Source organism: Coregonus clupeaformis, chromosome 1 (genome assembly GCF_020615455.1).
Source record: "Coregonus clupeaformis isolate EN_2021a chromosome 1, ASM2061545v1, whole genome shotgun sequence".
NCBI lineage: Eukaryota > Metazoa > Chordata > Actinopteri > Salmoniformes > Salmonidae > Coregonus > Coregonus clupeaformis.
Genome location: NC_059192.1, coordinates 11,952,043 through 11,978,921, shown reverse-complemented (window position 1 = coordinate 11,978,921; position 26,879 = coordinate 11,952,043). Strand labels below are relative to the sequence as shown.

At 48.0% G+C, this 26,879-nt stretch overlaps 3 protein-coding genes across 4 annotated transcripts in view; 1 reads left to right on the top strand and 2 right to left on the bottom strand.

Annotated features, from left to right (window-relative positions):
* Positions 1 to 118: 118 nt before the first annotated feature.
* Positions 119 to 18,223, bottom strand: LOC121584705 (peripherin-2-like). 2 transcript variants are annotated; one of them, XM_041900798.2, is made up of 4 exons: positions 18,096 to 18,223; positions 17,220 to 17,975; positions 14,841 to 15,087; positions 119 to 1,759 (listed from the first exon to the last, which is right to left on the bottom strand). In XM_041900798.2, exons 2-4 carry the CDS (start codon positions 17,798 to 17,800, stop codon positions 1,553 to 1,555), a joined length of 1,035 nt encoding a protein of 344 aa, XP_041756732.1. In that variant the 5' UTR covers positions 17,801 to 17,975; positions 18,096 to 18,223; the 3' UTR covers positions 119 to 1,552. The 2 variants fall into 2 exon arrangements, with proteins under 2 accessions (XP_041756732.1, XP_045079969.1); XM_045224034.1 differs by having other exon boundaries at positions 17,220 to 18,223.
* Positions 18,224 to 20,088: 1,865 nt separating this feature from the next.
* Positions 20,089 to 21,642, bottom strand: LOC121584635 (tubulin-specific chaperone C-like). The gene is made up of 2 exons (XM_041900676.2): positions 20,965 to 21,642; positions 20,089 to 20,827 (listed from the first exon to the last, which is right to left on the bottom strand). Exons 1-2 carry the CDS (start codon positions 21,541 to 21,543, stop codon positions 20,360 to 20,362), a joined length of 1,047 nt encoding a protein of 348 aa, XP_041756610.1. The 5' UTR covers positions 21,544 to 21,642; the 3' UTR covers positions 20,089 to 20,359.
* A 749-nt stretch (positions 21,643 to 22,391) lies between these two features.
* Positions 22,392 to 26,879, top strand: part of LOC121584562 (BRD4-interacting chromatin-remodeling complex-associated protein-like) — a 10,714-nt gene continuing 6,226 nt past the window's right edge. Inside the window, exons 1-6 of the mRNA XM_041900550.2 lie at positions 22,392 to 22,657; positions 25,077 to 25,133; positions 25,492 to 25,537; positions 25,734 to 25,782; positions 25,905 to 25,970; positions 26,585 to 26,879. The exon at positions 26,585 to 26,879 is cut by the window's right edge and continues 902 nt beyond it. Coding sequence (XP_041756484.2) covers positions 25,106 to 25,133; positions 25,492 to 25,537; positions 25,734 to 25,782; positions 25,905 to 25,970; positions 26,585 to 26,879 — 484 coding nt within the window. The 5' untranslated portion in view covers positions 22,392 to 22,657; positions 25,077 to 25,105. The remainder of the gene's footprint in view (positions 22,658 to 25,076; positions 25,134 to 25,491; positions 25,538 to 25,733; positions 25,783 to 25,904; positions 25,971 to 26,584) is intronic.

Here is a 26,879-nt window from a genome sequence, read left to right as displayed (position 1 = left end):
GATGATTACCCTGATCCAATTGGCTAAATCAGGCATCCCGCTGAGTTCCCAGAAGGCATTGCCGTTTGATCTTTGATCAGTCTTAAATAGAAACAACACAAAACCAATATGTCCAACTCTACTTCACAGGGCTAGCTTCCTTTATTAACATTTTAATTTACACAATGGCCTCATCATCTTTCTACACAACATACAGAAAATAAAAACAGATGGATTTCTCATGGCAAAACATTTTCTTTACAGTAAATAAAATAATTTAGATGAATTACATTGTTTAAAAAAGTAATGTATCAATACTAGACTATTTACAAAGACAACAGTAGCCTGGGCGTTGGTCTGTAAATGTGTTGGTATATACCGTAGCTCTTGATAGTCCAATAAGAGAATGCTGATTGGACCTGCTGAGTGACCTCACAGAGCAGGGGGCTGGGGTCAGAGTTCAGAGGTCAGAGGTCAGGGGTTTAGCTGCCAATCTCAAATGTCCTCCTCAACTTTGGGGTCACCCCTGGTTCACCCCCGCCACGTCTCCTTTAGCCCCTCCCCCCCAAACTTCAACAACATCGGGTTAGTGTAAAATGGTTCCACCTCTTCCAGCCCAGGAGTCTCCAGCCCCCCTCCATCTCTCAAATTAACAGTAAGAAATGAAGGGTTTTAAAGAGGTGATGTCTGGGGTGTTACAGTCCTTTTCTTTGGAATTTGCTATGAATTATTTAATAAGAAAAGTGCACTACAGGTGGATCAAAAATATATATAAAACTCGCTCTTCCTTGGGCTATGAATTAACCTTTAACCTTTCCACTTGAACCTCCTCTCTGGGAGGGGGAGCGGGTTGCATCACAACCACCAGCCCCACACCATCCATAAAACACAACATACCTGCTTCCCTGACCTTACTCTTAACCTGTTAAAATTACATAGGAAACATAAATGTTCTCAGTACAATGCAAAACATCTGACATGACAGTGGGGGGTGTTTTGTTTCTCACCCTCGTTTGATTAATAATGGGATAAAAATAAAGTTATAAAATATGAAATTGAGCAGAATTATGCAGAATGTAAGAAAACACACAGAGAAAGCCTCCCATCAAACGGGAACTGAAGCAGAGTAGCAAAGTTGGGGTTGGAGGAAGTCTGTGTGTGTGTGTGTGTGTGTGTGTGTGGAAAAAGTATGAGTGTTAGAAAAAGTGTGTATTGTGTTTGAGTCTGTGTGTATTGGATTGGGGGAGGGCATATTGGAAATTGGTTATAATGTAACTTATACATACATTCATGCATTCGTACATTCAAAATGTCGTAAGTGCTGACATGTACTAAAGAGTCCATTTGTGTCCATTTCAGTTTTCCCTTCAGATGGACAGAATTGTGTGTGTTGTGCATGTATGTGTGTATTATGTGTGTATTTTGTGTGTATTATGTGTGCATTATGTGTGTAATATGTGTGAATTATGTGTGTATCATGTGTGTATTTTGTGTAATAAATGCAAAGGAGGTGGTCAATCTGCCTTTCTTCCCTTCGGTGGGAGTGGTCTCAATTTGTGTCAACGTGTCTTGTTCAGCTCACCGTGGCGACACCATCCACTCCGGCCTCGTCCACTACATTACCCTTGCTCATGGCTTTCATCTTGTCCATAATATCAGTAAATGTCTCCTTCACCGTCTTCTCCAGGATCCAGCCTTCGCTCTCACTTTCTGGGTCCTCTGGGTTGGCCAGGTTGGACAGGGAGGTGTTCACGTACTGTAGGCCGATCGTCACAATAACCTACAGGGTATGGAGAGAGACATGTATTAGTTACAGCTAGCCTGGGCTAAGACTTACAGCTAGCCTGGGTGTAGAGCTACAGTACATCTGGCTTGGGTGAAGAGCTACACCTGGCCTGAGGTAGAAGCTAGCTTCAGCGACATGCTCATGTACTGGAAGTGAAAACCCACCATAACTAAACCTTATCCCACATTAACCAACCTACAGGGGTAGACACTGAAAGAGATAGCTATAGCTGTTAGCGCAGGCTGACGCGTCTAACGGAGCACACCAATTAACATTCAGCAACTGAAATATAGCTTTGCTTATGTTCCAAGTCAACGCATCAAACCCGTCTGAAGCAAAGAGTTAGCTAAAAACAGAGAATCACACTGACAGGGAACAGGCAACAGCAATCATAAGTTCGCTACACCGGCTAATGTAGTAGCATCTGTGTAGGCCTACAGGACCGAATAAAAGACACATACCCCATTCCACTACTTTGACCCTATTTGCTCCTGCACCATGCCGAAGGCCTGGGAGGACTGGACACCACCACTCAACACACCCTGTAACTCTTCTGAAGTCAAATCTCGTATGCCCAAATACTTCTCTGCAGCTGCCACCACAACATCTATTTTCTGTGATTTACATTCCACTTCTGCGGTAGAGTTGATAACCATTGCTATGAACGCTAAGAAGCCAGCCTTACTGAAGCCCGAAACACCCTCTGACACAAACTACTACTCACAGGGATCCTCTCAAGACCCCTCACCATTGACCCATCCTCCTCTACTTTCTTCACTGCCTCAGTATATGACACCTTCTGCACTACTCTGACTCTGGCCACCTCAACCTGCCTCTCTCGCACCGGACACTTCCGAACCCCAGCAACATGAGCACCCCTACAGTTGACACACACAACTTTATCCACCAAAACTACACATCCCTCTGTCCCATGCCCTCCTGCACACTTCCCACATCTCAGAATCTCCCTCCTACACACTGCGGTGACATGACCATAAACGTTGCACCTAAAGCATTAAAGCTCTAACAGGATAACTGATAACATGACTTTGTCAGTAGAGACTGACTCAAAAGGACAGACAATGACTCCTCTGTTTCACCACACTCCCCATCAGGTCTGCGTCGCACCAAACAGCGGGCATCACAAACACCAGGAATTTTCAACTTCAATTGCTCCACCTCCACACTTAACGCTACCCCAGAAATCACTCCTTTCAATGGTGATCCTGTTCCTGATAGCAAAGCACGAAACAGATCTTGACCCAAATTACGTGACACGGAGCGCCTGCTCCCTCTGGTCAGAAGAAACACAAACAAATATTACAAGTCCACTACAGGTTACCTTCACTGATTCCCACCCTGAAACCACAAATGGATCCGCCAAAAGACAAGGGTCCACTTTCTCCAAAAATGTCACTCCTATTGGACCAGATAATTTTTTTATCATGTCCAACGATGCCAAGCTCAGGTTCCTAGAGCTTCACGACACCTTCCACCAACCTACCCTCATTTACTTCAATTTCTCCTCCAGAACTCGGACTGGAACACGGCTCACTCTTTTTGCACTTGACACCAATCTTCTTCGACACCCCATCTCCATTTTTATCACCATCTTCCTCAGATTCAAATCCAACCTCTGCTTTCCTTATTCTCTTCCACCTCCTCTTCCTCTTTTTACGCCTCAGAAATCCCCCTTTCTGTGTCCCTGTCCCAATATTCCTGTTCTTGTTCCATGATTCCTCTTCAAAGCCATATGGCCGTTGCAAACTCCTCCATTTTTTTGTTTCTTCTTCCGGTATCACTCCAAACTATCTGTGTTTTTGATTGGTCATCTTATAACCCCCAGCATTAGATCTAGAGTCTGATTTCTACTCCTACTGCTCTTTCCTCGTCTAACCAAGTGTTCTCGCATACCCCGAGAGCATCTGGTCAGCGCGGCGGTGGCACATGAATCCTCATCTCTCCCAAGTGGACATGCTCTCTTTTTCCCCTGACCCATCTGTCTATCTCCTCATTTGAATTCCATGCTGTCACAGTCACTAGCCCATTCAAGCTTAACATCCTTGTCATTTATCGCCCTCCAGGTTCCCTTGGAGAGTTCATCAATGAGCTTGACGCCTTGATAAGTTCCTTTCCTGAGGATGGCTCACCCCTTACAATTCTGGGTGACTTTAACCTCCCTACGTCTGCCTTTGACTCATTTCTCTCTGCCTCCTTCTTTCCACTCCTTTCCTCTTTTGACCTCACCCTCTCACCGTCCCCCCCTACTCACAAGGCAGGCAATACGCTTGACCTCATCTTTACTAGATGCTGTTCTTCTACTAATCTCACTGCAACTCCCCTCCAAGTCTCCGACCACTACTTTGTATCCTTTTCTCTCTCGCTCTCCTCCAACACTACTCACTCTGCCCCTACTCAGATGGTAATGTGCCGTCGCAACCTTCGCTCTCTCTCTCCCGCTACTCTCTCCTCTTCCATCCTATCATCTCTTCCCTCTGCTCAATCCTTCTCCCTCCAATCTCCTGATTCTGCCTCCTCAACCCTCCTCTCCTCCCTTTCTGCATCTTTTGACTCTCTACGTCCCCTATCCTCCCGGCCGGCTCGGTCCTCCCTTCCTGCTCCGTGGCTTGACGACTCATTGCAAGCTCACAGAAGAGGGCTCCGGGCAGCCGAGCGGAAATGGAGGAAAACTAGACTCCCTGCGGACCTGTCATCTTTTCACTCCCTCCTCTCTACATTCTCTTCCTCTGTTTCCGCTGCCAAAGCCACTTTCTACCACTCTAAATTTCAAGCCTCTGCCTCTAACCCTAGGAAGCTCTTTGCCACCTTCTCCTCCCTGCTGAATCCTCCTCCTCCCCCTCCCTCCTCCCTGTCTGTGGATGACTTTGTCAACCATTTTGAAAAGAAGGTTGACGACATCCGATCCTCATTTATTAAGTCAAATGACACCGCTGGTCCTGCTCACACTGCCCTACCCTATGCTTTGACTTCTTTCTCCCCTCTCTCTCCAGATGAAATCTTGCGACTTGTGATGGCCGGCCGCCCAACAACCTGCCCGCTTGACCCTATCCCCTCCTTTCTTCTCCAGACCATTTCCGGAGACCTTCTCCCTTACCTCACCTCGCTCATCAACTCATCCTTGACCGCTGGCCATGTCCCTTCCATCTTCAAGAGAGCGAGAGTTGCACCCCTCCTCAAAAAACCTACACTCGATCCCTCCGATGTCAACAACTACAGACCAGTATCCCTTCTTTCTTTTCTCTCCAAAACTCTTGAGCGTGCCGTCTCTAGCCAACTCTCCTGCTATCTCTCTCAGAATTACCTTCTTGATCCAAACCAGTCAGGTTTCAAGACTGGTCATTCAACTGAGACTGCTCTTCTCTGTGTCACGGAGGCTCTCCGCACTGCTAAAGCTAACTCTCTCTCCTCTGCTCTTATCCTTCTAGACCTATCCGCTGCCTTTGATACTGTGAACCATCAGATCCTCCTCTCTGAGTTGGGCATCTCCGGCGCTGCTCACTCTTGGATTGTGTCCTACCCGACAGGTCGCTCCTACCAGGTGGCGTGGCGAGAATCTGTCTCCGCACCACGTGCTCTCACCACTGGTGTCCCCCAGGCCTCAGTTCTAGGCCCTCTCCCATTCTCTCTATACACCAAGTCACTTGGCTCTGTCATATCCTCACATGGTCTCTCCTATCATTGCTACGCAGACGACACACAATTCATTTTCTCCTTTCCCCCTTCTGATAACCAGGTGGCGAATCGCATCTCTGCATGTCTGGCAGACATATCAGTGTGGATGTCGGGTCACCACCTCAAGCTGAATCTCAGCAAGACGGAGCTGCTCTTCCTCCCGGGGAAGGACTGCCCGCTCCATGATCTCGCCATCACGGTTGACAACTCCATTGTGTCCTCCTCCCAGAGTGCAAAGAACCTTGGCGTGACCCTGGACAACACCCTGTCGTTCTCTGCTAACATCAAAGCGGTGACCCGATCCTGCAGGTTCATGCTCTACAACATTCGCAGAGTACGACCCTACCTCACACAGAAAGCGGCACAGGTCCTAATCCAGGCACTTGTCATCTCCCGTCTGGATTACTGCAACTCGCTGTTGGCTGGGCTCCCTGCCTGTGCCATTAAACCCCTACAACTTATCCAGAACGCTGCAGCCCGTCTGGTGTTCGACCTTCCCAAGTTCTCTCATGTCACCCCGCTCCTCCGCACACTCCACTGGCTTCCAGTTGAGGCTTGCATCTACTACAAGACCATGGTGCTTGCCTACGGAGCTGTGAGGGGAACGGCACCTCCTTACCTTCAGGCTCTGATCAGACCCTACACCCAAACGAGGGCACTGCGTTCATCCACCTCTGGCCTGCTAGCTCCCCTACCTCTACAGAAGCACAGTTCCCGCTCAGCCCAGTCAAAGCTATTTGCTGCTCTGGCACCCCAATGGTGGAACAAGCTCCCCCATGACGCCAGGACAGCGGAGTCACTGACCACCTTCCGGAGACACTTGAAACCCTACCTCTTTAAGGAATACCTGGAATAGTATAAAGTAATCCTTCTACCCCCCCCCCCCTCCCCACCCCCCCATAAAAAAATAAAAAAATAAAAATAAAAGTGGTTGTCCCACTGGCTATCATAAGTTGAATGCACCAATTTATAAGTCGCTCTGGATAAGAGCGTCTGCTAAATGATGTAAATGTAAATGTAGTTGGTCCCTCCCCCAACGTAAGACATCCCTCCACCTCTGACAGGTCATGGCTAGAAGGGATCCAGCTTTTGTCAAAAGTTGATTTTTTGGCATTTGATCCCTTTTCCTAACCTTAACCTAATTCCCCTAACCTGCTACATTAATTCTCCAAACCTGCTACGAAAAGTCAAATCTGACATTAATTTGACAAAAGCTGGATCCCTTCTAGCATGACCCCTCTGACAAAGCTATAGGTAAGGTAAAACCATGGAGACAGTTGCGTAACCATGGCTATTCCAGGTAGGAGATCTCTCCGGTTGTTTTTATCCCTGATAAGCTTCAGCAGATTGAGTCCAAGTCCAGGTTTTCAGGACAAGTTAAAGAGCAACTGAAGGCAATAAACAACTTCTCTGGTAGAAAACGGCCTATGTGGCATCCATATTAGTCAGAAACATTTATTCTCGTGTCTAAATTGACTACTACAAAGTGTAAATAGGAGAGATTTGGTCATTGAGTCAGTCTCGTCCAAAACAGAGATTTGCAAGATAATTAGGAAAAAATTGAATGTCACAGAATGAAGGGTACCATAACAGTTTTCCTTGGGTTGGTCCTGCCCACAGCTGACAGCACCCAAGTATTTATCAATTCAGAGTGCAGCTGCACATGGCCCTATCCTAATGACCATGGTCAATTTGAAATGTTTGATATTTGATATCCATATGGGACTCTTTAGGGACCATCAGTAAATTACACAATGTACACGGGACAATATTTTAAAATGTCAATAGCTCCAAATTTCAATGACTTAAAAACCTCAAACCAGCTATAAATTGTAGAAATTCATATACAAATATTGAAAGCATTTAATGAGACAACAAAAACATGTGCAACATGAAAATATTATCTCATTTACATAGTGTAATTTATTGATGTACCTAACTAGCCTAGCTATCCAAAGCCAAAACAATTTTGACAGTTCCAGACACAAGACCTGAGCCCTGTACATGGTTTGAGGAGTTAGTGAAGTAACTTTGGTCAACTGAGTTCAACTCGAGATAACTGGTACCACGAAAGTTGCTCACCTTTCAGCCAGGTAACAAATCCTTCATCCCGCTATTCTGAATGAAGTGTCCGAGCTGCGAGTTAAGGACCAATGAAATCAGATTCCCTCCCTCTCGCAAAGATTGCGTCATCATCCCTTTAATTTGACGAAGATGATTGATTAAATATGTTATTAATAAAAAAGTTTTTAAAAAAGTAACGTTAAAATACCTATCACGTTACACATTTAGTAATGACAGAATGCATTTGAAACTTTGCACAGAAACTTTTGCTTTTATTGATAGGTGTGGGGGAAAGAGTGCTTGTGCATTGAAAAGCACGCCAAAGATGGCATTAACGATAACTAAAGACGGCGTTTCTAAAAGCCTAATTCACACCACAGCCTGGTGAATTTGTAAGATAACTTTCCTTTCATTTTGATTTCGGCACAATTTAAAATGTGGCACTGACTTGCCCATGCATTGAAGAGTTCGGCGTTCGACTAGCCACGTGCGACATGCGCTCACAATTATAAGCCTGCTATAGTTAGAGGCAGGCGGACAAGCAATATCCACCGTCGTAGGACGAATGAAGCCTGAGCTGGAATGTGAAGCTAACTGAAGCTGGCTAGCATTAGAAAACCCTGAGTAGATCTAGCTTAAATCATTGTATACACCTCTGGTCAGATTGTTTCAAGTTATCTGGAAGGGTGAGTGAATGTAGCTGTGTACTGTTTTGGCAGAGTGAAAGTACAAACGCTTCCTATGTTCGAACACACACACACCAGAGACACCCACATCAAAGCCTCCAATACCCAAGTCTCGCTCTCAGTTGCGCTTCCTAATGAGGTGAATTGAAACCAAAGCTAAATCAGGAAGTTCAGCCCTCTTTAAATACTGCAAGTTTTCTAGAACAGAGATTTTCCATCAGTATTAATACATGTATTACAAATACCAATAAAATACTAAAAAACAGCAAAGATGCCAATTTTACAGTAACACTTTTCTCATACCTTTTAAGTGAATTTATTCTGAAAAGAGAGCGTTGCACCACGAAATACACAGCGTATGTTCAAGGGCCGCCATTTAGCTGCGTAGGACGGTGGGGGTTGCAGACTAGTGCCAGTCGAAAGCAGTAACACACCTGACAAAAGCAATAAGTGTCATGAGGTGAGGTGTATGTGTGGTGGAAGTCAGGCGCAGGACACCGAGGCTCAGTCCAACAGAGTTTACTCAACAATTCCAAAAGGAAACGGTAAACAAACGACCTCCAACAATAAGAGGCGAGCATTTACGCAACAAGCGTAAAACACTAGAATAACAAAACAAGAAGCAAAACACGCAGCACAACGACAGGCGAACAACAACACACAATCCTACCAAGAAAAAAGACGGAACTTATAGGACAGGTGATGAATACACAATAGGACACAGGTGTGACAGACAGACAAAGGCAATCACACACAGAAACATAGATCTGTGGCAGCTAGTACTCCGGGGACGGCGACCGCCGATGCCTGCTCGTACCAGGAGGGGGAGCAGCCTCGGCAGAATCCGTGACAGTACCCCCCCCCTTGACGCGCGGCTCCAGCCGTGCGCCGACCCCGGCCTCGGGGACGGCCAGGAGGACGCGGACCCGGGCGCGTGGGATGCCCACGATGGAAATCAGTCAGGAGGGATGGATCGAGGATGTCCCTCCTGGGCACCCAGCACCGTTCCTCCGGACCGTACCCCTCCCACTCCACGAGATACTGGAGACCACTCATCCGGCGCCTCGAGTCCAAGATGGTCCGGACTCTGTACGCTGGGGCCCCCTCGATGTCCAAAGGGGGCGGAGGGGTCTCTCCTATCTCATTATCCTGGAGTGGACCAGCTACCACCGGCCTGAGAAGAGACACATGGAGCGAGGGGTTAATATTTTTGTACTCTATAGGCAGTTGTAACCTGTAACACACCTCGTTCAACCTTCTCAGGACTTTAAAGGGGCCCCACAAACCGCCGACCCAGCTTCCCGGCAGGGCAGGCGGAGGGGCAGGTTTCGAGTCGAGAGCCAGACTCGATCTCCCGGTGCGTACACCGGCCCCTCACTGCGGTGGCGATCGGGCGCTCGCCTTTTGTTGACGGATGGCACGCTGCAGATGGACATGGGCAGCGTCCCCACGTCTCCTCCGAGCGCCGAATCCACTGCGTCCACCGCAGGGCCTCGGTCTGGCTCTCGTGCCACGGTGCCAGGACCGGCTGATACCCTAAAATACACTGGAAAGGTGTTAATCCGGTGGAGGAGTGGCGGAGAGAGTTCTGGGCCATCTCTGCCCAGGGGATATACCTCGACCACTCCTCGGCCGGTCCCGGCAATAGGACCTCAAAAACCTACCCACATCCTGGTTCCACGTTCAACCTGCCCATTGCTCTCTGGGTGGTACCCGAGGTAAGGATAACCCGAGACCCCCAGGCGTTCCATGAAAGCCCCCAGACTCTGGAGGTGAACTGGGGACCTCGGTCGGACACAATATCCTCGGGGACCCCATAGTGCCGGAACACGTGGGTAAAGAGGGCCTCGGCGGTCTGTAGGGCAGTAGGGAGACCCGGCAGTGGGAGGAGACGACAGGCCTTAGAAAACCGATCCACAACGACCAAGATGGTGGTATTACCCTGGGAAGGGGGTAGATCGGTCACAAAATCTACCGAGAGGTGGGACCATGGTCGTTGTGGAACGGGCAGAGGATGTAACTTACCTCTGGGCAAATGTCTAGGTGCCTTACACTGGGCACATACCGAGCAGGAGGAGACATAAACCCTCACATCCCTGGCTAACGTTGGCCACCAGTATTTTACGCTAAGGCAGTGCACCGTCCGACCAATACCAGGATGTCCAGAGGAGGGTGATGTATGAGCCCAAGAAATAAGCCGATCACGAACCTCGAGGCGGAACGTACGTCCGCCCCACAGGACACTCGGGGGAGTAGGGTCGGTACGCAGCGCCCGCTCGATCTCCGCATCGACCTCCCATACTACCGGAGCCACCAGACAAGACTCCGGCAGTATGGAAATAGGCTCAATGGACCTCTCCTCTGTGTCATACTGCCGGGACAGGCGTCTGCCTTACCGTTCTGGGACCCAGGGATGTATGTGATCTTAAAAACAAACCGGGTCAGGAACATGTTCCACCTAGCCTGGACGAGGGTTCAATCTCCTAGCTGCCCGGATGTACTCCAGGTTACGGTGATCAGTCAGAATGAGGAAAGGGTGTTGAGCCCCCTCAAGCCAATGCCTCCACACCTTTAGGGCCTGGACTACAGCTAACAGCTCCCTGTCCCCAACGTCATAATTGCGCTCCGCCGAGCTGAGCTTCTTAGAGTAGAATGCACAGGGGCGGAGCTTAGGTGGCGTGCCGGACCGTTGTGACAGGACTGCCCCAATACCGGTCTCGGACGCGTCCACCTCTACTTGGAAAGGCAAAGAGGGATCCGGATGCGCCAGCACCGGGCCGAGGCGAACAGGTTCTTCAGCTTGACAAATGCCCTGTCCGCCTCAGCTGACCACTGCAAGCGCACCGGACCCCCTTTAGCAGGGACGTAATGGGAACTGCAACCTGTCCAAAGCCCCGGATAAACCTCCGGTAGTAATTAGCAAAACCCAAGAACCGCTGCACCTCTTTACGGTGGTTGGAGTTTGCCAATTACGCACAGCCGATACCCGATCTACCTCTATCTCCACGCCAGACGCCGGACAAACGATAACCCAAAAAGGAGACGGACTCCTGGAAGAACAGGCATTTCTCTGCCTTGACATACAAGTCATGCTCCAACAGTCGTCTCAATACTCGGCGCACCTGGGCTACATGCTCGGCTCGTGTAGAAGAGTACACCAGGATGTCGTCGATGTAAACTACGACACCCTGCCCATGCATGTCCCGGAAAATCTCGTCAACAAAGGATTGGAAGACTGAAGGAGCATTCATTAACCCGTATGGCATGACGAGATACTCGTAATGACCCGAGGTGGTACTAAATGCTGTCTTCCATTCATCCCCCCTAATGCGCACCAGATTGTACGCGCTCCTGAGATCTAACTTTGTGAAGAATCGCGCTCCCGCGTAATGATTCCGTCATCGTCGCAATCAGTGGCAGTGGGTAGCTGTATTTAACTGTAATCTGATTGAGACTACGATAATCAATACACGGGCGCAATCCCCCGTCCTTCTTCTTCACAAAGAAGAAACTCGAGGAGACTGGGGAAGTAGAGGGCCGTATGTATCCCTGTGCCAAGGACTCAGCTATGTATGTCTCCATAGCCGCTGTCTCCTCTTGAGACAGGGGATACACATGACTCCTGGGAAGAGCTGCTCCAGTCTGGATATTTATCGCACAGTCCCCCTGTCTATGAGGAGGTAGCCTTGCTGCCCTCGATTTACTAAATACCAGTGCTAAATCCTCATACTCGGGGGGAATGCGCAGTGCGGGCACTTGGTTCGGACTCTCTACCGAGGTCGCCCCTATGGAAACACCTAGACATCTCCCTACACACTGGGCAGACCACTCCATAAGAGCCCTCTGTTGCCACGCTATGGTAGGATCGTGGGTACTTAACCAGGGAAGCCCCAACACCACTGGGTACGCAGGAGAGTCAATCAGATAGAACTGAATGATCTCCTCATGACCCCCCTGCGTAGTCATCGTCAGCGGTGCTGTGACATCCCTGATAAGACCCGACCCCAACGGCCGGCTGTCTAATGCATGGACAGGGAATGGAACTTCTACCGGCCGAAGGGGAATTCCTAACCTAGCACAAAATTTACGATCAATAAAGTTCCCAGCTGCGCCTGAATCTACTAGCGCCTTATGCTGGGAATGAGGTGCCACCTGTGGAAAACGCACAGGAATACTCATGTGACCAACAGAGAGCTCTGGGTAAGTGGGGCGCCTACTCACCTGGACTGACTCCCCAGTGCGTGACCTGTTGTCCCCTCTCTCAGAAGACCCTCCCCAGCACCTGGCCGTGGTGTGTCCTCCACGGCCACAGTTGGTGCAGGGGTTGGCCCTCCTCGGGTTCTCCCTCCTCCTCTCTCTAGCGCCAGCACCCCGAGCTCCTAGGAATAGGCTCGGAGGTGCTGGAGGATGGAATGGACGACCCCCACTCGGGACGTCCGCGGGTAGCCAGCAGGGTGTCTAGACTGATGGAGATGTCCACCAGCTGGTCGAACGACAGGTTGGTGTCCCTGCAGGCCATCTCACGACGAACGTCCTCTCGTAGGCTACACCGATAGTGGTCAATGAGGGCCCTCTCATTCCATCCCCGCATCCGCTGCTAGTGTCCGGAACTCCAGTGCGAACTCCTGTGCGCTCCTCTTCCCCCTGTCGGAGGTGGAATAGACGCTCTCCCGCCGCTTTCCCCTCAGGTGGATGATCGAAGACAGTCCTGAAGCGGCGGGAAAACTCCGCGTAGGTGATGGTGGCGGCGTCTATTCCCCTCCATTCGGCGTTGGCCCACTCCAACGCTTTCCCGGAGAGACAGGAGATGAGGGCGGAGACGCTCTCGTATCCCGAGGGCGCCGGGTGTATGGTGGCAAGGTAAAGTTCTACCTGTAGGAGAAAGCCCCTGACACCCGGCTGCAGAACCGTCATATGCCCTCGGGGAGCGAGAGCCGAATGCCACTGGGTTCCGGTGCTGAGAGAGGAGGACTGGCCGTTGGTGCTGGGATGGTGTGAAAGGCGTGGCACCTCCCGATTCATCAACCGCGCAGTCTGTTGGACACCTCGTCCATGGCGACCCCGGAGTTGCGGATCATGGCGTCCTGGTAATTAATCCGGTCCTCCAGGGAATCGGGTATCGCCGCTGTTCCTGCTGACTCCATGGAGATGGTGTGTTGTTCTGTCACGAGGTGAGGTGTATGTGTGGTGGAAGTCAGGCGCAGGACACCGAGGCTCAGTCCAACAGAGTTTACTCAACAATTCCAAAAGGAAACGGTAAACAAACGACCTCCAACAATAAGAGGCGAGCATTTACGCAACAAGCGTAAAACACTAGAATAACAAAACAAGAAGCAAAACACGCAGCACAACGACAGGCGAACAACAACACACAATCCTACCAAGAAAAAAGACGGAACTTATAGGACAGGTGATGAATACACAGGACACAGGTGTGACAGACAGACAAAGGCAATCACACACAGAAACATAGATCTGTGGCAGCTAGTACTCCGGGGACGGCGACCGCCGATGCCTGCTCGTACCAGGAGGGGGAGCAGCCTCGGCAGAATCCGTGACAATAAGACACATGCCAAAAGCAGTAACACACCTGCCAAAAGCAGTAACACACCTGAATCAACTAATCATCCAAGCATCGTCTTCAATATAGACTTAATTAGTCAGGTATGTTATTGCTTTGGTTGGAGTGAAAGCCTGCATCCACACGGCCCACAGGATTACCAGTAAAGCGTTACCAGTCCTGTGTACTACCACTGTAAGCCTGCCTCTGCGTGTGTGTCTGTGTTTACCATTGTAAACCTGGCAGGTGTGTGTCTGTGTTTACCATTGTAAACCTGGCAGGTGTGTGTCTGTGTGTACCGTTGTAAACCTGATAGGTGATGCCGCCCCTACGGCAGAGAGCAGGAGGTGAGGGAGGTGGAGGTGGAGGGAGATGGTGGAGGGAGGTGGAGGTGGTGGGGGAGGTGGAGGTGGTGGGGGAAGTGGAGGGAGGTGGTGGGGGGAGGTGAGGGAGGTGGAGGTAGGTGGTGGAGGTGGAGGGAGGTGGTGGAGGGAGGTGGAGGTGGTGGGGGGAGGTGGAGGTGGAGCGAGGAGGTGGAGGGAGGTGAGGAGGTGGATGGAGGTGGTGGGGGAGGTGAGGGAAGTGGAGGGAGGAGGTGGAGGGAGGTGGAGGTAGGTGGAAGTGGTGGAGGGAGGTGGAGGAGGTGAAGGGAGGAGGTGGAGGAGGTGAGGGAGGTGGAGGTGGTGGGGGGAGGCGGAGGGAGATGAGGGAAGTGGAGGGAGGTGGAGTAGGTGAGGGAGGTGGAGTGAGGTGGAGGGAGGTGAGGAGGTGGATGGAGGTGGTGGGGGAGGTGAGGGAAGTGGAGGGAGGAGGTGGAGGGAGGTGGAGGTAGGTGGAAGTGGTGGAGGGAGGTGGAGGGAGGTGTGGAAATGAACATTGAGAGGACAGGAGGACACTATGCCAGGAATTCTGGATCTAGCCAGGCATCTGGGGCATCTTTGTCAACTCTCAGTGACAAACTTCATCACAAAAAACACCCCACGCCTTTTAACAAGAGAGTGAGAGGGAGTATTTAGTGCCACTTCATTTGGATAGTCCATCTGTAGATGCTCTACAGACTATATTTTCTTACCTCCAGAATAGTGACCAGCAGCACCAGGGCTCCTATGGTGTTCATCATGCCTCCGTAGTAGGAAATCAGAGCGTCGCGGCAGCCCCGTTTCCAGATGTTCAGGTCCTCAGTGTGGTGGTCATAGGAGTAGTGGGCCGTGTTGTTGGTCACCTGGTACTGGATGCAGGGCCGCGGGGAGCTGGGGTTACAGCAGCTGAATGGAACGGCATCCATCAGGTACTTCCCATCCACGTTGCTGCCGATACGACTGGGGGGTGAAAGGGCAAAGGGCAGAGGTTAAGGTGTTATGGCTTAGGGTCAGTGTATTGTGTGTTAGGCTCAAGGTCTTATGGGGTTAGGGGAGTGAAAAGGTAGCCATTCATCAAGTACTTCCCATTCTCATTACTGCTTAAGCGACTGGGGGTCAGAGGGCAAAGGGCAGATTTTAGGGTCAATATATAAAAAGCACTACCCAATCCATCCATCCATCATAATGTACTGTAAGCGTGATGAAATCCTAGTGAACTATCGGTATTTAGAAAGGTAGTATTAGGCTGAAAGACCTGACACAACCCTGACACAACCTAACACTGCTTTTTCGTGCAGTTTCCATGATAGAGGGTTTGCAGTGCTTGCATTGTTTCTGACAGAGCTGAAATCAGTTCACAGTGTACCTGGTAAAGAGAGGATTATGAAGGTCTATCAGTCTCTCACATGCTGTTTGAATGGAATTAACCGCATTAGCCCCTCTCTACTGGGAATACTCTGCTCTCCTCACATTGGATTTGGGAAGAAACAGTGCAAACGATTACTGTCACATGCTTTCCAACAAAGGTGCACGAGCCAACTGAGAATGAAGAATGAACTCTGCTTACATTGGGAAGGAGCGATGATACTTTCACTACATCTCGGTCTCCAACACAAACAGATGAGCACACTGAAGATGAGAAAAACATTCAGCAACTCTCATTGGACACACGTCTTCACTGGAAAGACATCTATCTGCCACGGACTCAGAAATGACAACCAAAGATTATGGAAGATCAAGATGCACACCACTTACGAAGGATCTCTCTCAGAGTGACTTTCCTCTCCTACACTGAGAGGGCATTTCAGAGGATGTATTGAAATTAAATTCATAAATTGATGGTTGATCCATTACTTCGAATGAGGATGAATTGCCTAAATGGAATTAGTCTGCATACTAACTAATCGATGGCTGGATATACAGTAGTAGCTAGTTAACCTAGTTGTGGCTTGTCAACATAGTTGTAGTTGACAGGTAATCAATCAAGCAGTTTGTTGATCGTCTGAGTAGATAGGGATTATCCCCATAAAGTGAGACTGACTGGACTGACCGTGACAGCGGTAATCTCTCTGATTATGTAGCAGGAAGTGTGCATTTGGCCTTTGGGTGGTCTGGCAGTGGGGTTTCAACTGTGATTGACAGTTGTAGGGCAGTTCTAAATCAGAGTCATGCAAAGAATAGTCTGATGGGATCAGAGATGAGAGAGAGTGACAGGGATATGAATAATTTCCAGTCATTCCCAACAACACAGACATAGAATAACACTCCGTTGGGAATACTGAAAATGCATGATAACGCTGACACAGACCAGGGATAGGCAACTCTAGACAGGACCGATTTGCTGAATGAGGTGTATTAAAGTAGGGCTGGAGCCACTAAGAACTCACAGGATCACACACACACACACATTCACGCAAACACATGGGTGGGTGCATGTACACCTTACACCACTTATGATGAAAACTGCCCCCTTTGACAACCACAAATACACACTTGGTATGACTTACACTGAAAACCAACACTTGAAACACCTGCATCCAAACACACCTTACACCTGACACACTGCAAAACAGACCCCTGCATCATTCCCCTTCAACTCTCACAGAAAGCTGACCCCTCTCCCCCCCACCATTATCGCTATTACTGCACACTAATGACTGAATCCCCTTCCCCCACCTCCCATAAGCCCAACACTGTTCAGTAACCCTTTAAACAAACCCACATGCACACACCACCATCACCACCTCTAACACTAAAATCTCAAATCCACTGACCCTGTAACCCTCCTTAACCTTATAACAGAAAGTGACCCTTTATCTTCCTTAGCCTCCCCCTCCTCGCACCTGCAATCCATTTACACTGAACACCCATTAAGAACAGTGAACCCCCCATAAACTAACTCTGCAATCTCCATTCATAACATTTGTTGGTGTGGGCCTATGATAGAGGCATCTTATTTAAAATAAAACTTACATCACTATGTTTAACACTGATCTAAGGTCAGTTTTGCATGATAACCACCTAATGGTTAGGGATAGGGTTGGGTTAGCTTTAGAACTGATCCTAGATCTGTTGCTAATATCATGACTCACTCTTTTACTTCCTTGGCACCAAAGTCCAGGTAGCGGTTGCTGACCCACTGGATCTCGAACCAGTCCCTGAAGTTGTTGTTGCCGCAGCAACGGAACTCCATCTGCATCTGGTCCAGGGTTCTCTTCATGTAGCAGTGTCCCGGCGTGTCCGTGTCCTTGTAGAACTTCAGGGCGTTCTTCAGGCCCTCAGCCAGTGTGAACTGGAGAGGGATCCTCATTAGGAAGCAGAGCAGAGCCGTCAGCACCAGGAGACAATTGAAAGCCACACAGGAGACTAGGAAGGATTTGAGCATGGGCTTCCACCTTGAGAACTTGCTGGGGTCCAGGGAGTCATAGCAGATCTTGCCTCCCATGGCATTGATCCCACAGGCCAGCAGCCCCACGCCGATTAGTAAGTTAGGGACAAAGTGGCTCTCGTTGTTGTCCATCATCTCTGAGCGCTTACGCAGCTCGATCTTAAAGAACAGCCCCATGCTGAAGACCAGCACGCCTGCCATCACTGAGAACCAGTACATCAGCCATAGGAACTGAGCTAGTTTCACCCGCTTCTTCAGGTCAAACTTGACCTTCATTAGTGCCATGGTGGCAATTTAGGGAGACTCCTAAAAGGAAAATACACTACTGAGAGTTTCAGCTGTTCCCGTTAGGTGGTTTCAGCTGTTGATTCCCCGTTAGCTGGTTTCAGCCGTTCTCTCGGTCTCTCAGTCTCTCCTGCAGCTCGTCCAGCAGGGCAGGAGTGTCAGCACAGCCAGTGATCTGTAATCCATCCCAGAGAGAAGGAGCAGAGGTAAGGAAAGAGGAGTGCTGTTATTACTTCACAGCCCTTTCCTCTCCCATAGCAGCAGGACCCTGAAAAAGAAAACTCACTAAACTCACCCAGACGGATGACAGAACACAGTATCGCACTTTCCCCGGTTTTCCCCCTTGCCTCGGTCCCAAACTTTCCCTCCAAAAATGTCCAAATCAACAGGTGAGGCTAATTGTGATGTCCCTTTCACTGGCTGGAGGAGGATTGAGGAAGATCCTCCAGATTCCAGGCGGAGGGGAGGTGCGTCATGTTAATCCCCTGTGAGCAGCCTGATCCCATTTACAGAAATCCCTCTCCAGAAGATGAGCCTGGCCGTAAACTGCTGCCAGGATACATAATTGGTTTGAACGTTCACATGGTCATGGTCGCCCCGATTGAATGCACCGGGGGCCGGAAACGAGGACAGTTAATGGTTAACGGTTAACGGAGAGCAGGGAGGTGTAAATAAGATGTGCTGCGATGTTGACATGGGTCCCTGGGTTCAGACGAGGCAGGTTTTTTGCAGTAGAGTCACTGAGACGATTCAATAAAACCAACCAAAAAACCTGTAAGCACCTCACAGACAGGCTCTGGAAGAATGGATCCTTAGAGTTGCTCCTACAAGTCTCCCCATGACCCACTTAGCTCCACCTGCATTCAGCAGCCAACATCAACAACCTGGCAGTCTCTCACCAGAGGGGTCTACTACAAAGCAGGATCAACGAGTTAGACAGATACATTTGATCAACAACCAGAAATAACTATTGATTTTCTGGTTCATTAAGAAAGCTAAACTGAGATATGTTTTGGGCTGTTAAGACAATTAAACCATGCCCATTTCAAGCTTATATTTCTAAAAAAAGAAAGTTATTTTAGTTGGCTAACTCATCGATCCTGCATTGTAATATACCCTGCTGTAGTAAGGAAGCAGGCAGATTTAGCTATGTAGGTGTTTATGTGTCTGCACTGAATGAACTATCTGTGTAATGCTGATGGCAGTTTGGTGGACCAACAACTAACTTCTAAAGGGGGCCTCTTCACTGCACAGCAAAGCTAGGATTGTGATGTGTACACTTCATAAGAGAAGGTAGATGTGTGTGGTTATGTGAGTGTCAGTGCATTCAATTAACTACATGATGGCAGGTGTACATGTGAGCTGCACAGGGACGCACAACAGGCCGGCAGACCTGATATGACATCTTCAGTAGTTGGCAGAACTTGTGACAGAGAGAAACCAGAGGAGCATACTGGATTTGGAGTACCTGAGGGGAGAGATCAGCACTGTCACTGCTGCAGTACCTCTAATACATGTTAGCTTTCTCATGGGAAGAGTGGTGACAGGATGTGGAAAGGGGAAGAAAAAGTTAGTGGCGGTTTCCCATACACAGATTAGGCCCAGTCCTGGATTAAAAAGCACTTTCAATGGAGAGTCCCTATTGAACTTGCTTTTTAGTCCAGGACTAGGCTTAATATGCGTCCAGGAAACCGCTCCAAACTGTTTTATTAAAATATTTCATGTAGATTTTAGTCATTTAGCAGACGCTCTTACCCAGAGCGACTTACAGTTAGTGAGTGCATACATTTTTCATACTGGCCCCCTGTGGGAATCGAACCCACAACCCTGGCGTTGCAAACGCCATGCTCTACCAACTGAACTACACGGGGCCCACCATTAAAGACAAACATAAGAAACTGACAGATTAGTTGGTGTCACCCAAACCCTTTATTTACATTTTTAGTAACACTCACCAAGACCACTTCGTCAGATAAATAATAATATGCCATTTAGCAGACGCTTTTATCCAAAGCGACTTACAGTCATGCGTGCATAATTATTATTTTTTGTGTATGGGTGGTCCCGGGGATCGAACCCACTACCTTAGCGTTACAAGCGCCGTGCTCTACCAGCTGAGCTACAGAGGACCAGAGAACAGTGACAGAAATGCTGTTTGTAAACATATTAAGGTGCTGCATTTTTTTTAAAGGACTAAGGTGGTCCTTTCTGATTAAATGAACGTGTAACAAACGGTGTTAGTGACATTACCTGTTGTTAACATTCTAATTGAACTGCTCAGAGTAGGGTTGTGAGAAATCAGTAATGCGTAAACCTTTTCTCCCTGTGAGTAAATATTTAAAAGCTTTCAGGCAGCATGAACGACATGACAATATTACCCTGTCAGGACATTATGAAATAACCCATCAGCATTAAATCATATGAAAAGCAAAGTAGCATAAGGCTTTGTCACCATCAGGGCTGAGTGATTGTTGTTGTGAAGTCAACTGCATAAAATCTAGAAAATAAGAAAACACTATTCATTTGTTTGACTGAAAGGCTCTTTCTTTCTTTATGTCTCTAGGAGTCCCATTCAGTTCTTCTCTCAGCTTCTGGGATGACAGACCAGTTAGGTGATTGGGTCCCTATGGCCAGCCAGTTAAAATCATCCACCTGGTTCCAGTTGTTCCTGTCCCGGTCCAGACCAGACACCTTAAAGTCCTGGTCCAGACCTGTGTAGGACCAGGCAAAAGGGGCGAAGCGCACCCCTTGACAGTCTTCTATGATGGCGCGGCTGGTGACGTGCAGATAGACCTGTGTGTCGGTGGTGTGGTGCGTCCGTAGCTGCTGACAGGGGAAGGAGAGGGTGCTGCCAGTGCAGTGGTCCACGAATACAGAGCTGGAGACCGGCCCTGAGAAGATCTCACAGTTCTGGACGTGTTTGATGTGGACGGTGCTGGGGGAGCCCAGGAGTCTGACCTTGCAATTGGTCAGGTGGGTCAGGAGAACATCCTGTTGTTTGATCTCCTCACCTGACTTGGTCAGCACCTGCCAAAAACAAAAAGTGGTCATCAGACATTTAAACTACACACCTGCAAATAGTATAATCTACACCACAATTGACTAGAGACAAACATTCTCATGAGAAATGACTTAATTAAACTTGTTATGTTAGGGACTTTTACCTGGCACTCAAAGTGGGAGAAGCCGCACTGCTCTGGGGGGCTTATGGCTCCGTCCACTTTAGTTCGGCCAGAATCCTTAGGCGTTACAGGTGGCGCTGGGTTCGCGACAGGTGGATCTACTTTGGGTGCATTTGCTGCGCGCGACCTAAAGGAGAACTTCTTCTTGGGGATAATCTCGTCTCTCTTCTCGGCAAGAGAGTTCTGTAGTTTCTGGAGCGCCATCTGTGCCTGTCTCAGCTCGTACTGCGGTAAAAACACCATGCTATCGTTAAGAAACTTCTGGAGCTGTTGTGCTTTAGTAGTCACCTCCTCTAAGGTTTGGGTGGCCAGGGCGCGGTCAGTAGCCCCGGAGCAGCCAGCCAGTAACTTCTCGATAGCCGCCCTTTCGCTGCCGAACGTCGCGGTGAAGAACCCACTCTTCTCCTCCGTGACAGACTGGCTATTTTTCTCATCTTTCTTTCTCTCCACGTCCTCGAGCCTATCCTGTTCCCGTTTCAGCATCCTCTCGGGGATCTTAACGCCGAACTCACTAGGACCAGAGTCCCCGTTTCGCTGACAAATACCACTCTCCACATCCATGTTTTTGCTTATGTTGTTTGTACCGGCAAATGCGGAAGAGATGATGTCGCTTCGTAACAAACGGCCTTCTCATTGGATAAGTCCCTCCCCTCTTGTGACTATACTGTCATTTAATTGGTGGATTATGGAACGCTGTTGACTACGTTCTCCCCACGCCCACGAGAGCTAGTGTCAGCCAGACCACACAGGTTCATACATGATTGTTTCTGCAGCCCATAACAAATATCCATCTATAATGATTCCCATGTTGCCTTACTGCGAAAACAAATGGAAGGATTCCTGGGTTTTAATCTAGGCGAATAGAAGACGAATCTCAGAATAGTAAAATAGTATATCAAGTGCCACCTTCACAGTAGATGTAGAAGAGTATATTGATTCCTCAATGTCACACCCACCTCACTTTCATATACAGTAACTTTGTATTATTATGCAGGGAGGAATAACTGCACTCTTCCAAAGTAGACAGCTGTAACTGTTTGATGCATGCAACTGTTTGATGCAAGTATATGAAATGGGTCTATATTATGTGGAATAGAATAGGCCTACATGAATTCACACAATGTACACCAGAATAGATTGAATTACAGTATATGTAGATGACCCCAATCTCTGACTGAAACATGGTGTACAGAGCAGCACTATGAATAGGATGAATAGGATTACTTATAAAATCTGTTGCCGCCCTCCTATATGCCCCTGGAGGGTATATGAGTGGAATAACGCCCTCGTTTTGATCTCTTTATAGTCACAATGTGCAGGCAATCCTCCTCAATTACTTTATCAGCCACATCAAGGTGTGGCATTTATTAGTGACCTGCCCCCTACCGTTCATAATAGCCAAGTCTACAGTGAAACAATTTCCTATTCATATGGGAGAATTATGATGTAACTGTTATGAAAGTAAAAAATAATAATAATGAACGGTAGAACATAGTTTTTCAGTATTTATAGTTTAGTGGCTATTTGGTTGTCCTATGTGAGTACTATAGAATATTGCAATGCTATCTGTAGAATGCTCTGATGTTGCTGCCTTCTGCTGGAGCGGCACTACCCCGACTACCCGTGCTGTGATGGCGAGGAAACCCCGTTGACAAGGCACTGCTTTTTCATGACGGTGAGTTTCCCTTTGAGTGTATTATAATTTTGTGATAAAATTTCAAGGAAAAAACACACACAACCTCCTTCCTCCCTTCCTTCTGGGGGGGAATAGAGTGAGAGAGGAGAGAAATATATCTGAGAGAACAGGGACAGTGAGAAAAATGTATGAGTGGGAGAGGAGGGAGGAGGAGGAGGAGGAGGAGGAGGGGGGAGCAAATTAAAAGTTGCCAAATGGAGATATTGGGTTTCAAGAAGAGTGAGACAGGAGTAATGGTTTGCCTTCTTTCAGTCGTCTTTATGTTATGCTAATCTAAATAAATATTTATGTCTCGACACTGTTTAGTCTGTTAGCCGTGTCAACGAATTCTATCCGACGATTCTAAATAGGCGACAACGGAGCTAACCTAGAACAGGCCGAAGTTTACCATCCCAAAAAAATCCGCGGTCAAATAAGTAGCCGGAAGAGCTGCTTGATGAAGAAGACTCCGCGCTCTCGTAAATTCCACGAATGAAATACGTCTGTTCAGCAAATCGAGAGAAATGTGACGTTTTGCATTGCATGCTGGCAGACGAGCTAAATACTGTAGAAGTCAAATGGTAGCCTCCCTCGTCTACCCCAACAGACAACGAGCACGTCAGCTAGAGGCTGGGAGGACAGGCTTTTTGTGCTCGAATGCGATTCAGTCTATTTTTGGACATAAAATCGCAAGCTGTACATTAACTGGCTTTCTAAACCACGCCAAAGGTTGTGCGCTGTGCCACGACTGTCGTTGCTAGCTAGCGGTTCGACTCAGCACAATGCTAAGATTTGGGAGGGTGTTATTGCGATGTCGGAATTCAATTGGAGCAAAATGTTTCGACTATTCTTCGGATGAGCTGGTTTAGCTATCTCTTCTTCTTATACGCCTACTCTGACCACTGGGCGAGGTGTAGGAGGGGGAGAGGAAATGCTATATTTTGTGTTTCTTTTTGCATTTATTGGCCAGCTAGCTAACTGACAACGTTTTGGCTAGCTGCTTGTTTTCCCACATTCTGTCAACTTTAACTAGTCAAATCTTCGATATTTCAAAGGCAACTGTCAGGCCTTTTTGACACTGCGTGTGCATTTGGACAGTTAATGTTTTTTGACACGTATATATTTTATTTTTAGTGGTGCTAGCTTGCCGCTATGGCATAAAATAACCCCAATGTTGAAATGGGAAGAGGGACATTATAAAGCTAGCTAAGGTTAGCCAGTCGAGTAGCCAACGTTTACTACGACGCCATCAGATTCTTTTCAACTAAAATTCTTTAAAACGGTAACAACAGACTTGAAGGGACCATCCAAGAATGCGTGTATCGGTTTAATTTGTGAAATAAAATGTATTGATTTTGTTTCCTTTTTTGGGGGGTGGAAAGCTGCATATAAAGTGCCACGCTTATCTGCGTATGCTAGCTAGCTAGATGTCATGTGAAGGACAAAAACAGGCTAGCAGACCAGATATTGAAAATGCTACTAGTTTCACAATTTCAAAACGGCCAGTTAGATTTTCGGATCAACTATAGTCATGCAATTCCCTACATCGAACTACTAAATTGTAGCTGAGACTTTGTCGCATTGCTTTTTGAACCTCATCAGGCTATTCTTTCTCAAACAAAGATGGTGGTGGAGTCGCCATTTTGTTTCAAAGACTTGCTACATTTTTGCACAGACTGAAACGAGAAAACGAGGCTACATCACGGACTTGATACAACGTATCAGACTTGTAATTCGACATGTCGTCGAATGAATTATACAAATAAGTCAGAAAAATTCATGTTGCTGCAATTGGACACATCACAGTATATTAGGCCCCCTACACTGGCATTCCATTTTTCAAAGCCCCAACTTGTTTAACCCTTGCAGCTCTATGAATGAACCAAATAACAGGTTCGCCTTGAGAATAGTCCCAATACTATTGCTATTCACTGTTTTATGTCCCCTTCCGCCATGATAGAAGGTCAACATCATAGGAGTTAGTTCTGTGGAATGTTGGCTATAAAACAAAGCAAATGCTTTCTAAACGTTCAACTCTCAAACAACCTTTAAATTGAACAGGGTGGAGTTATTTACACCGATGGCCATCTTCATTCTATGGGAGGTGACAGGAGAGACGACCAATGTGCAGGAGGAGGGTAGTGTTCGGGAGCGTCACTTTATCGCGGTCTGCTGTAGCTCAATTCCTAGAGAATGGTGCTTGCAACGCCAGAATAGTGGGTTGTATGCACACGACTGTAAGTCGCTTTGGATAAGAGCATCTGCTAAAATGCCATATATTATTACTCTCAGGGAATCTGGATACTAGGTGGAGGGATAGGGGCAACACTGCACATACTGTTCTCTTAACCTCTCTCTTTTCCTGTATCTCTCCCATCTTTCTCCCATCTCTCTCTCACCCTGCCCCCCTCCACTCCAGCACAGAAAATAAAGGGTGGTGGTTAATTAATGATTCCATGCTGGCTGTCAGAAGGCTGTGAGTGTTTTATTGAGTCCTCACAAACTGTCACCACACACCACTTCCTCTGTATTGGCCCACTGCCTATGTTTCTACATTACTTTCCTTAACTCTTTAGTGCTCAGTAGCATTCATAAGAATTGTTGCAGCAATCTAGAATAGTAAGAGGGGTTTAAATAAGAACACTTATATTGCATTTGAGATTTTTAGCATAGTAACAGAATGTATACAGTTAAAATCCTAATAGAATATCTCCCCCTTCCACTTATCCTTCCTCCCATTACACATATTTTTTGTCACTTCATCCCTCTCTCTGCTCTCATCCCACCCTCCTCCCACCTCATCCCTCTCTCTGCTCTCACCTCTCCTCTCCCAGGTGTCATGGATGATGAGGACGATCGCCGTCTTCTGGATATTATAGGGTAAATCTATCTATAACAAATAAATCACAAACACTGTCTATAACACATCTACAAACATCTAACACTAAGGCATTCATAATGGCAGGTGGAACAGAGAAGTATGTTGCCCAGGGGCTACGAATGTTAACTAAATTGCATTAACAAACAAAAAAAGTCTGATGGTCCCTGACTCGAGCTCCCTCCCTCTCTCCTTCAGAGATGTGCAGGCATTGAACGACTACCTCCACGGCTCCACCAACAAGTCTGTGAGTGTTTCCCCCTCTGGTCTACTAGTTCAACTATGCCCATTTCAAGTAATTTAATATTTAATTAAGTTAGCAGGCTGCTTTGTGATACAGGTGAAGTGACAGTGTGTTTTCTCCCTCAGATTGGGGAGGATGACGTGACGAACGCAGCGTACGGTTCTGCTGGAACCTTCTTCACTAGTAACACTGTGAGTTGTAGTAAACCTTTACTTACCTGCTGCCAGTGGGTTTATATACTGACGGAGCCTGCATAGTTGCTAGCAGCATACCACCCTGCATCCCACTGCTGGCTTGCCTATGAAACTAAGCAGGGTTGGTCCTGGTAGTGGTCTTGGAGGGCCAGTAGTGGGCACTGTTCCCTCTGGGCTAAGGAGATCCCAATGCCCCAGGGCAGTGAAGGGGACTTTGCCCTGTGTATCGTGCCGTCTTTCGGATGGGATGTTAAACGTGTCCTGACTGTCTGTGGTCATAAAAAATCCCATGGCACTTATCATAAGAGTAGGGGTGTTAACCCCGGTGTAATGGGTAAATTCCCTACCTGGCCCCATTCCATCATGACCTCCTAATCATCCTCCTAATTTGCATATATCACTCCTCACCTCTCTAGCTGATGTGTGGTGAGTGTTCTGGTACAAAAATGGTCAGCGTGCATCACCCAGGTGGGTGCTACACACTGATGATGGATGAGGTGAACTTCCCACTACTATGTAAAGCACTTTGAGTACCTCAGTTGGTAGAAAAGTGCTATTTAAATCCAATCAGTTATAGTTATAAAGTGTTTTTTTTCTTCTCTCTCTCTCAGGCTGGCTCTAACTCCGGCCTCAAAGATGGAGAGTTTGAGGATTCAGCGGGGGCGGGCCTCCAGCTTTCCAGCAGCCTATCGTTCATTGAGGATGAGCTGGGGGGAGGAGCCTCTCCAGGAGGAATGGATCTTGGTGGAGGAGAGGACCAGCCCTTTGACATCCTGCAGAAGTCTCTCATGGAGGCAGACATCACTGAACAGACTCTGGAACAGGAGGCCATGCTAGACTCCCAACGACCACCCCCTCCGGCCCTCTCCCCATTCCCCGCCCAGCTGGTCTCGGGGGGGTACAGCG

Excerpts from the sequence above, each read along its gene's own strand:
- LOC121584705 (XM_045224034.1), bottom strand. The coding sequence starts at position 17,800 with ATGGCACTAATGAAGGTCAAGTTTGACCTGAAGAAGCGGGTGAAACTA. Across the intron at positions 15,088-17,219 it reads GGTGCCAAGGAAGTAAAAGA|TCGTATCGGCAGCAACGTGG; the intron begins GTGAGTCATGAT and ends TTCACCCCCCAG. Across the intron at positions 1,760-14,840 it reads TGCTGGTCACTATTCTGGAG|GTTATTGTGACGATCGGCCT; the intron begins GTAAGAAAATAT and ends CATACCCTGTAG.
- LOC121584635 (XM_041900676.2), bottom strand. The coding sequence starts at position 21,543 with ATGGATGTGGAGAGTGGTATTTGTCAGCGAAACGGGGACTCTGGTCCT. Across the intron at positions 20,828-20,964 it reads TCTCCCACTTTGAGTGCCAG|GTGCTGACCAAGTCAGGTGA; the intron begins GTAAAAGTCCCT and ends TGTTTTTGGCAG.